This window comes from Ostrinia nubilalis, chromosome 26 (assembly GCF_963855985.1).
Source record: "Ostrinia nubilalis chromosome 26, ilOstNubi1.1, whole genome shotgun sequence".
NCBI lineage: Eukaryota > Metazoa > Arthropoda > Insecta > Lepidoptera > Crambidae > Ostrinia > Ostrinia nubilalis.
The window spans coordinates 9,084,782-9,096,973 of record NC_087113.1 but is presented as its reverse complement, the minus strand read 5'-3'; the positions used below and the strand labels follow the sequence as shown (position 1 = coordinate 9,096,973).

Below are 12,192 nucleotides of genomic sequence, written 5' to 3'. Positions count from 1 at the left end.
GCCCCGTTAGCCCCTCGTAGTAAGCTAAATATGCTTGTGTCACGAGTGGGCTCACCACAATAGTCGAGCGGCGCGTCGTACCCGCGGTCTTCGAATAACGAGTCGGCTAGTCCGACCTCTTCACCGTTCGGCTATCGTAGCTTCAAATGATGGTATTATTGTCATCTAGGTCTTTATCTTATTACTCGCCATCCTACAAGGGTTTGTAAATCGCGTTTCTACCCTCACAGCAGCCGCACCGCTGCACTGTGATTCACGCTCCGTACTAAGGCGGCCATAAATACTTAACTTCAAAATAAAGTGGTTTTCTTTATTTTATACGTTGAAACATGTTAGAATAAACACAAATAATTAAAATTTCAACATAATTATGACATTTCGCAACACAAATGTCTACTTTCAGGTGAAAAAATGTCTCATAGTAATTTTGTTTTACACAAAAAAATCTAAAACATTTAATACTGCGACTTTTAATGTTAGAATGTTGTGATTAGGTTATTTATATGAATAGTTAACTATAAAGGTATAAAATAAAATTGCAAGAATACATAGAATTAATTTTAAATACATAACAATTCCAATTTTTAACACAAAAAATAATATTTTAAATACATAACAAATCCAGTGCACATTTTGATAGGGCATCTTTTTTTAACTCTTAACTTACGTAGACTTGATAAGAGCCCCCTCTGAATGAAGAAGAAGCTTGTTGACCAAATCTGTATTGGTCAAGATGCGGCTCAATTTTCGTGTGTAATTGCGTCTAAATGATTTAATGTGCTTGTTCTTCAGACAACTTCCCGATTGCCAATAAAGCGTGATCTATAACATAAGTACCATGAACTAGTACTTTGTGAACGGAAGCAGGCATATTATACCAAGGATACTTGGCAACTAATTGTCGAGCTGTCTCTAAAGCGAACTCTACGAATTTCGTCTTATTAATGTTATATCTTGAATTTAGACACTGAAGTATGGTCCAGCACCGATCTAGATATTTCTTGATACAAGTAATTTCAGTTGAAATTTCAGAGTTCAAGAAAAACCGCCTAGCGTCATCGTGATGAGGTAAACGAAAATCAGTTAGCTCAACATCAATATTTTCGACATAATTCAACCAATTAGAGTCTTTTTCTATTAATTTAGATTTAGTTCGAATTACTTTTGCCCATAAAAAGTAAATTCGTGTACATACATACTTAATTTTACCACTTAAAGTCTCTAAATCAATATTTTCAACGTTATCCGCTAGGCACGAAATTTCGATCAAATTGTTAAGAATATGATCATTTTTTCCTTTGAACTACCCTATATAGAGTGCCAAAGGTCAATATCATCATCCTCGAAACGAAACATTTGAAAATTTTACTTAAAACAACATAAAAGTAATATTTAAAAAATGTTTTATTTTTAATACTACCGAAAATTATACTTTGATACCCTATAACTTAAAAAGAGGCAAAAAGCGGCAGATGAAACGTATATGCCCTTATTAGGGACAGTCTCTTCTATTTAAAAAAAAATAATTCATGGCATTACAAGGCATTTCAAAAGTTATAAGTCTAATTGAAATAGAAGTTAAGGATTTTTTTTTTCGAAAAAAGTGTGTCTCTAAAAAAATTAAATAAAAATAAACCGAGCATTATAAAAAATAAAAATGGTTGATAATAAAAGTATATAGCCTTGTTCTTGAACCTCCATATGATCACCACACTTAAACATTTCATTTGGCACAGTAATACTCAATAACATAGTGATTAACTTTCGACGACTTACATGTCGCGGTAATTAGACTCGAGATGCCCTCACTTCCGATGCACAAAAGTGAATGAAACCTTGACCTTATTACATTACTATTTATAGTTTTTGATAGCTTGGTTACTAGTGAATAACCTAGGGACATCATCGAACCGGGATTAGACAGTGACATTTTTGGATTTTTGGCCTATGGGTGAATCACCGTGCGCTGGGTGCGAGCTCATCACAGCGGATGGCTTATTCACAGCGCGTTTTGAAGGCGCCGTTTGTGGGCCACGACCCAGTTGCGATGTCTTTCGAGTGGCATCCATTACGGTTTCTGAGGCCTTTTTTAAGACAAGGTCACTTGCATTGGGTTGGTGTTTATTTATCCTGCAATATTTATTTATGTTGTTACATAAATAAAACTTCGTAGATGGCCACAAAAGTGCGATCTGCACCTGCCCAAGTATCAATTCGTTTCAGCCAAATGACGTCCACTGCTGGACAAAGGCCTTCCCCAAGGATTTCCACAACGACCGATCTTGCGCCGCCCGCATCTAATAGAAGTATCAGTTACACCAGAATTGCCAACACATCCCGTTCCCGTCTGGTCAGCGTGGGGAGTGTATTCCAAATCCTCCTTTTCATCATCATCATCATCATTTCAGCCATAGGACGTCCACTTCTGAACAGAGGCCTCCCCCAATGATTTCCATGTTAATCGATTGGTAGAAGCCTGCGTTCAGCGCCTTTCTGCTACTTTTATGATGTCGTCGGTCCACCTTGTGGTTGGACGTCCCACACCTCCTCCTTTTATGGTAAATTCGAGAGGATCATTCTAAATGATCTGGTGATAATAATGATATCCGATTTTTTTTCTTCGATTCCCTTGCAAGTCATACAGACGTGCAAAGACAGGCTCCTTCACCTTTTTTCCTTTGCTTTTATCTAAGGATCCCTGAAATGTAATTGATTTTCTACAACTACACTCACTTACTCGTACTGCCAATGTTGCCATCCTAAATATTCTCGTATAGCAATGTTGCCAAGCTAAGTAAATAATTCATACAGCGCTCGCGTACTGCTTACGAGTCGGTTTAAGTATTCCACTAATATGGTAATGTTGTGTAGATTTTTAGTTGAAAGCAAACAGCATTTCTGCAAGTTGGTTCCATAATGTACTCGCTCCAATAGTAACTGCCAGTCTTGCAAATAATATATCGTTTCAGCCAAATGACGTCCACTGCTGGACAAAGGCCTCCCCCAAGGATTCTGTCCTGCGCTGCCCGCATCCAGGCTCTTCCCGCGACCTTCACCAGATCGTCGGTCCACCTAGTGGGGGCCCACGCTACGTATTCCGGCCCGTGGTCGCTACTCGAGAACTTTTCTACCCCAACGGCCATCATCTATCAAATAATGTATACTGTAATGTGTTGCATAAAAACTTGACTCAATTTCAGAAAAACATTTTTAGCCTTTTTTTATCGCATAAAAATAACTGACAATTAATCACTTTTATTCGAAACTCACGTAATATTTTCACAGCATATAAATTTAAATTCACACAGTTAAATGACGCGCTCGTGAAAACGTATAAAGCGGCAACACCTGGCAAAATGGCCGAGGGTGACGTCACCGGGTGTCACCGCGGTGTTGTCAGCGCTAAATAATTCAGAGCTGCGGCCACGATTTAGAATTTTTAAACGCACAGTTTTTGTAGGTCCTCTCGGAAATATAGACTTAAAAAGTAGATTTCAGTTTTACGGGGTTAGTTGGTATTTTTATTACACCATTGTTGCGTAATTTTGACTTCAAATTAGGTTACCAACCATATAAACGCCCGTATACACAAACATTACTTTGAGACTTTGAGGTCTCACAGTGTGCGTGGGCGCACAGGGTGACACACGAATAAATCACAGAGCTCTATTCAACGCTGCTTCACTTAAGCAAGCATCATTTGTGAATACGGGCGAAATACTCGTACTATACAACAACACGACAAAAATTATATAATTTTGACTACAAAATGTCGGTCAAAATCTGACTCCTTTTCCTTTAGCTAGAGCTTATTTATGTACATAACTAAATCTATTTTTGTTAGATTAAACCTCGAATTAAACCTAGAAGGATATAAACATCTTATAAATATGCTAAATAAAAGAGCAAATAAGTATTCATTATTTTAATGTTTAAAAATTTAAATAAGTTCTGCAGGTAAAAGGTAAGACAAATTAATTAATGTTGCCTAACAAAAGTAACAAAGCGAGCTAAAAATAGCTCAAAGAAATTTTTAAAAGCTCACCAATTAATAAATGCACTCTAAAGAGCTATTATTTAAAATTAACATAATGGTTTCCATTATAATTATCTTTTTTAAATTGCAATTTTGCAAATTTAAATAAATCCGAATTTTCATATTTTATTCATTCTTAGAACCATAATAAAACTCTACTAAATAAGACTTTATTATTTAATATTGAATGGTTTTCATTATTCAAAACCGTTTAATGAATGGTTAATTGAGCCGTGTTAATTACCCTAAAGGTACTTAAAACTTTGGCCTTTTAAAGTTCGTATGAAACAGCTTAATCGTTCATGAATTTTAGAACTATTATTTTAGTAAACTAATTTTTGCCCGTGGCTTTCCTCGCGTGAAATTCGATTTGTCACAGAAATTAAAAAGCCTGTGTGTTATTTTGTCTGATGTATGAACAATAATACCACATGCTATAAAGTTTCATCAAATCTTTAATCGAATTCCCTAAGGTGGGATTTGAACCCACGACCTTTTGCTTGTCGGGCGTCTGCTTTGATTTCTGAGCTACTTAGGCTGAGTTGCGCCACCTTATTTTAACCGTAACAATGACATTAACCGGTGCTTTTTATATGGAGTTGAAAGATTTTTGACGTATGTCAAAGTTAAATTAAGATGGTGCAACTCAGCCTTACACATAGGGTAAATCCGTCAAAGCTGTTTTACGTGAAAGAAATATCCAGTCTTCCTCACAAACTTTCACGTTTATAATATCAGTAGAATTATTCACCGTCAAAAAACTGTTTGTTGGTTTAATAGTTCCCAGTTTCACACACCCGTGTCCGAATAGAAAATAATAAAACTGGATTGCTTTTTATTTCGATGCAACTCTATTGCACCTGCAGTGTATTCCATGTCACTGGACATTTTAAAAATATGTTTGCTTTTATAAAAGCATTTTGTTTACTTTGTTATGGGGTTTTTAAATTTTCTAGCGCTAATAGTCGCATCTCAAACTAAATTTTAAATAACTTGGAAAAATCGAATGGCCTTACTAACTTGGAAAAATACTGAAGAAGACTGACTTTCAAGTTATGAGTTTTTCATGAAATCCATATCCCACTGCTGAACATAGGCCTCCCCCAATGATTTCCATAGTGACCGGTTGGTAACGTGGTGGTTAGTCCACCCACATGGTGGACCGACGACCTCAAAAAGGTAGCAGGAAGGCGCTGGATGCAGGCCGCTACCAGCCTGTCAAAATAAAACAATTAAAAAAATTAACCTTACGCACATGTGACGGTTTTTTTTTGCAGTCTTTTTCTGAACTTGGTTGATTGAAACGAAAAATATTCAGTATAAGTGCGCGAACTGTCGCAAAATCTATCTAAAATGCATTTCTGATCGTTTTGTCTATGACATTGTTATACGTATATCATTCCTTTGGCTAGAATTGCGTTTTTTTTCCCTGTAATCAAAATGGCAACACTCGTACGTGCCGCTCGAAGCGTCGGCCCAAAATGGGAAATAATAAAAGCAGTTTTTCAACGCAGCCCCACCTGGTCTGTAAGGCTAGCCACACACGGACAGCTTGAAGCTGCGACTGCGTAGCAAACTACAGTATTTATGTACACACATACTCGGCTGCTCGATTTTTCGGCACGGCTATTGTCGAATCAGAAATTAGGAGATAGCTCGTAGAGACGATGGCCGTTGGGGCAGAAAAGTTCTCGAGTGGCGACCACGGGCTGGAAGACGTAGGTAGGCCTTCTAATAGGTGAACCGACGATCTTGTAAAGGTCGCGGGAAGAGCCTGGATGCGGGCAGCGCAGGACCGTTCATTGTGGAAAACCTGGGGGGAGGCCTTTGTTCAGCAGTGGACGTCATTTGGCTGAAACCGCTCGTTGCAGAGCAGTAGTAACCGCTCGTTGTGCGGCCGAGCATTCGCCAGGCATACACTGACTGCTCGAGTTGTCGACTCCTCTCGCCCAGTTACCTCAGCCCGCGTTCATCATTCCATGCTTGACTTGTTGAGCAGTTAATACCAACTGCTTCAGCAGTCCATAGCAGCTTCAAGCTGTTAACTATGACTGATTAGGGCCGTTCTTAGTCCGTATATGTTGACCACTAGCTAACTGTCCGTGTATAGCAGGCTTTACGTTGAATTTTTTATAAAAACCGCTCTTCCCAGCTCGAGTACGGTAAACAACGGAATTTTAGAACTGAATAATTGAGGTGTATACCTCACGGCGAGGTACGGTTAGCAGAGACACGCTGTAAAGAAATTAAAAAGAAATGGTCACAAAAGAATTCTTTTTTAAAGGAAAGTGTTCAGAAAAAAAACCTTTTTGAGTTTGGAGAGAACTGGAGACTCGCACAAAATGAAAGAAAATATGTTTCTTTAATAACATTGCGGACTTGCATCAATACGAGTTGTTCTTCTACCTTTAAACATTTATAGTTATAGCAAGTTAAAATATTTCATTGTTTTTGAGCCTTAAGAGTAAGCGCACACCGTTGATTTTTCGTCGGCCGATAGTTTAGTCGGGCAGTTGATCAGTATGGGCATGTATGGGAGTGCGCACACTACGCCGATTCAATTTGGCCGATTCTTCATACAATTTAAAATCGGGCACAACTATCGGCCAACTAAAAATCAACGGTGTGCGCCTACTCTAGAACAAGTTTAAAAATAAGGTGGAACTACAGATTGTGTTTTACAAAACCACACCTGTATATTCCCTCCACTTTATTGAGTTGAAAAAGGGAAAATACCTATACCTAAGAAAAGATAGCGTACGGAAGTAAAACAGTTAGGTACAACTCCAATATTCAACTGATATTAATTACATGTAACATTTTATGAATATTTTTTTGCTGACGGTACACGCAAATATGGACATAGCCCGGCGTTATTCAAATAGTAAAATAAAAGTTTGATTGTGAGCGAAATCCCTCGGAAGATTTTATATATTCATTGTTTTACTTTTTAATTTTGAATGCCATCAGGCTTTCAAAGAAACAGTTAGTACCTACCTATTTCTGGAAAAGCGAATCTTTAGACACCGCTAAATACACTTTGAATAATGAAAAAAAACTTCTATGTTAAGAAAGTATTAATAAGATACTATTTATTGTAAGCCCTTGAAAAAGAGGCTGACATAGGTGACTAATTTTTACCATCAATCCCTAATTGTTAAGTGACCCCTATGAAAACAAAATGCCTGTAATGTGTTACCATAGGGGTCACTTAAAAATTAGGGATTAATGGTGAAAACTGCCATAAGTTTCATGTACTGCTTCTTCTCAGCACTGGCCTATTTATGGTCCTAAAATAAAAAAATCAAAATCAAAAATATTTATTCAGTTTAGACCACAAGTGGCACTTATGAACGTCAAAATATAGTAAATAATAAAAAAGAAAAGGTAGCCCTTATCGGGCACTTTACATGTCTCCTTATCTTTTGGGCCCTACCAGCCCTACTCCCGAAGCAGTGGTAGGGTTAAAGTAATACTAGGATGTAAAAGAGCTTTTAAAAAGTCTATTTGCAGACAGCAAATGACGTTAAAGACCACACATTACACATAATAAACACTGTAAGATCTTGTATAGTAGAAATAGGCGAGAGTGAATAGGCACTTACAGGGCAAATATGTACCATCCTAGACTGCATCTCACTTAACACCAGGTGCGATTGCGGTCAAATACCTGCCTTGTTATGCATAAAAAAGATGTTATTGTGTAAAAAAATATCTAGTCTAATGTAATTTAGACTGTACTGAAAAGTACCTAAATGAAACCTAAAGACGGGACGAAGAGGCAACGCAACTGGCTGCCTTCCAAACTTGTCCTAACTCGTTTATGCCTTAACTTTGAATATTAATTGTTTTACGAAGCTTTCAAGGTGCAATTGAATATTAGCTCTTTAATAGTATAAATGCTCTAGATTCTGTTTTACTGTCTCAAGAGTTAAACTAAGTTTCTCTGTTCATTAAGGTAATTGTTAATAATTCTAAAAGTCATAGCTTTAAGATCATTTGAAGTTGTTTCAGTTTAACACCAGTAATTGGTACCTTGTTTTCAAGATAACCGTCATCTAGTTTGAAAATATTACATTGCCCATACATTAAGGGCACTTAATATAAATAAAGGATTTTATTAATTTACAATAAAAACTCCACTAAAGAGTACATGATCCAATTAATTGCTTGAAAGGGATACAGTTTATGACTCATACAGGGGCAAATTGTTTAAAAGCATACTCATGCTTTCAAACAATTACAGGAGCAAATACCATAGATTGGAGTAGAGGGCCACTACTTGTCTCACTTAAGGGAGGCATTATTGAATAAAAAAATCATTTCAAAGTGATACTTTTTGAAAAAGTAAGGTGAATAGATAGTATTCACTAGAAACAAAAGAATACATTGCTTAAATTTCAGCGATAATTTCTTTTTAAGTAAGGTATAAAAAGCATAACACGTAGGTTTATGTATTTACTTGCTTATTAGATATCTCATACTTGTATCTACCTAGTTAAGATTCTTTCGTGTTCTTTTACTGATGGCTAGAAGGCAACACATTTTTTATTTACTTATCATCATCAAATACTAAACAAATACGAACGGGAATTCTGTACTTAAATATTATCCAGTATGACTAAAAATCTTCCACCGCGCCACGTTTTAAAATGTAACGGTTAAAATGCATTACCGGCATGAAAATTGAGGCTTTTAGTAAATAACATTGGCGTCTGACGTGAAAGAGCGTTTGACCACCACATAATAGCTTTTAAGCTGGAAATCCAAACAGGCAACCGTAAATACAGCGGTTAGTGCATTTTGAGAGAACATAAAGTGAACACCAACATCAATACTAATATTACATGTGAATTTCTGACAAGTATTGCAAGAGAACCACTTGTTTTTTCATTTGGATTTTATCCTTAAATATTCAATGTATATTGTTCAAGATTCATGACGAAATAGAAACAAATACACGAACACAAACACACAATAAACAGAAGACGTAAAAGAGCACATCGGAATTTCCTGAAGGCATTTAATATTGAAGACATACATAAACACAGAATGCTGCCAACACGACATCAAACGATATAGATTTGGGGAATCAACGATTTTCGTTTGTCTAAAGTTTCTGGATTGATCCGTCGACTGATCGGCAGATCCGACAAGCCAACCGGTGACTACTACCAGGTCGTGCAGCGAAGACTCTTGCAGCCAACACAGTCAGCATTCATGTGACCAATCGCAGAACGGTGTGTATTAACTCCAAATGGAATATAAAGTGTGCCACTTAATACAAAAGCAATCCCCTATGAATGTGCCCTAGTAATATTGGCTATAGAAGTCATTTTATATCTAGATGATAGCATGGTTTAATGTCGTTTGTAAGAATGCTAGTGAGCAACTAATGTGTTTTGTGTTAGTACTAACCTAGTGTGTATTGTCTCCTTAACGGACATATCTAGAAGTACAGCATGTTGTTGAAAGGATTCGCTTTCAATTTTGTTTTAATTAAACTCTAGCTACGTCCGATGTTGTCGTTACACTTAAAATGTTTGCTATCTTACCGTGTTTAAATATGTACTTACTTACATAGTGTTGAATAAACCCTTACAATGTTACATACACCTGGGATCCTCGTTACTAGCGCCTTAGTACTCACATTATACGACAATGTTACATTTACGATTATAATACTCACATTTCATTTAAATTGTACCCGTTTTTAAATTATACTTAATCATTTTAATAACATTTAAGAATCACTTTTTACCTAAGTCGATTTTACTAAACATATTATATCTTCAACAATTAAATCTAATAGTATCTAACAAACTACATACTAATTACTATTTTTAAGATTATTACATAAATATTATATCTGTCTATACATTATTATGTATCACGAACATACATTATACAATAAACAATTTATTTCAACAAAGACTTTCATTTCTACCTACTAAAAAACTTCCTGCATGTACAATTTTATTTTCAACTATCATTAAAATTAGCACATGAGTGTATGTATTTGAATAATTATATCATAGACGTATAACTTATGATTAGAATAAACAATAAGTATTAATTATGCATACCTACATATTTATGTGACGTGTGTTTTTTTTTATTTCTTATACAAATATTTTGTAACATTTATTTTTAGCACTCAGCTCCTAATGACTGCACTTCGTTCACTTTCAATAATTGTAAAGAACTAATTATTGTCTTTAATGTGCATAAAATAAGAAATGAATATTTAGCAAGAAACATTTACAAAGTTACATGCTAATGCAGTTCAATAAAACTGAAATGAAACGTTTAACGTATTTTCTACTAAAAACTAGGTTAATACTGCAAATTGCATTTCGATTCTGTGTCATGGTCTCTGTAATTCCATTGAGAGTGCTATTGCCATTTTAATTATGCAGAAGGGACGAATTGGCGTAAATTACGCCTTGTTTTTTATTTATAACCAGCTTATAAATATTTTCGAAAAATTCGTGAATATTGCACATTGTTTTATTTTTATTTCTGTCGTTCGCCTTATCTCGTAATACACGCTTTTTTTGTGATAAACTATAAAAACTAATTAAAATAAAGCACTATAGTATTTTAAAGATGAAGGAAAAACTAATGTAACTCGTTGAGGTGTTAAAAAATGACTTTCTACTTTAACTACCCGGATAATAGATGTTCAAAGATTCCGGGACATTAATCTGTCTAATCAAGTTTATGCCAATTGCCTCTTAGGCCCAGAACACACGGTGAAACGCAACTGCAACGAAACTGCAATTTCTAGTTACTTTTGAGTTGTATCTAAGTTTCTGCCATAGATTCCGTTGAGAGGCCACACTTTATTTAAATTTTTTGAAACGTTATTAAAAAAGTATTAATGGATGTCTTTCTCGTTCTTTCAGACATGGACTATGGTAGTGGTGGACCACCACCGCCGGGCATGATGAAAGAGAGACACGGTCCGCCGCCACCACATCACCCTGTAAGTATAGATCTAAAAGATAACCCAACTACGACAAAAGAAAAATAATGACTTTGAAAAATAATGAATGATATATATATATATATTCAAAATGTACAAGTAAAGCGCTTTCAAATGATACCAAACACGGCATATTTATCTTAACTTTATTTTTTTACTCTGTATGTTTTGTCCGCTAGAGGGCGCCACATTAGATTTTGTGAAACCCCATATAGCCTATAACCAGCGGACAAATAAGACGCTTCTAATGATATGTCATTTGTCGAATTCTGCTAAGTAGTTTAGAAGTTACGAGGGAACCGATGATGAACATACATACATACATAGCCTGTCAAAATCATAACCCTCCTTTTGCTATGCCGTAGTCGGGTAATAATGTTTCTTCTTCTTCTATCGTAAATCGTGACGTCACAATTCTGATGTAGAGACATCAGGGGGACATCATCTTTCTATCGTGTGGGTCTGAATAAATGACGTCACAATTCTGACGTCAAAACCATGTGGTTCAATGGAACCAGAGTAAATACAAATGAGTAGGTCATCTTCATAGAAACGCACCGAGCGCGGTTTGTATGTGAGCGCGCGCCAATACGTATTGGCGCGCTCACGTACAAATCGCGCTCGGGCGTTTCTATGAAGATGACCTACTCATTTGTATTTACTCTGATGGAACTGACGACTTAGGCTCGGTTTCCACCAGGGCGGAACGTTTGTCGTTGATGAAATGTTTTGTACTCAAAACAAAGAGCTCAGTGCCCTGACAAAAATGTTTTTGTTTTTAACGTTAATTTTGTCTTTGAGGGGGAAAAGAAAATACAATGACGATGCTCAATGATGAATAATTTAATTACTTTTTTGATTAAAAAAAAAGGAGGATGATTTTTAGGTATCAATTGACTGACACGAATCATTTTAAAATAATAAGCAGTTTTTGGAGCAGATCTACATATTTCATATAGGTGTCCAATTTAAAGGCGCAAACCAGTAAATACTCCGGGATAACATATCGGGTTTTGATACGAGCACGAAGCTATGCCCAAAATTCTTTTATTATCAGAAATAAATTCTAGCTACAAATGTGATGTAACTTTTAACGATCCTACTATGATTAAGTAACTTCTCCTATCCTCATAGGGGTCGAAGTTAGTCGCAAGACCTTTTGGGTTTT

The 12,192-nt window shown here is 36.0% G+C and overlaps 1 protein-coding gene across 1 annotated transcript in view; it reads left to right on the top strand.

Annotated features, from left to right (window-relative positions):
- Window positions 1–12,192, top strand: part of LOC135084642 (heterogeneous nuclear ribonucleoprotein L) — a 517,182-nt gene that overhangs the window by 487,033 nt on the left and 17,957 nt on the right. The window contains exons 7-8 of the mRNA XM_063979412.1: window positions 9,184–9,276; window positions 10,945–11,024. Coding sequence (XP_063835482.1) covers window positions 9,184–9,276; window positions 10,945–11,024 — 173 coding nt within the window. The remainder of the gene's footprint in view (window positions 1–9,183; window positions 9,277–10,944; window positions 11,025–12,192) is intronic.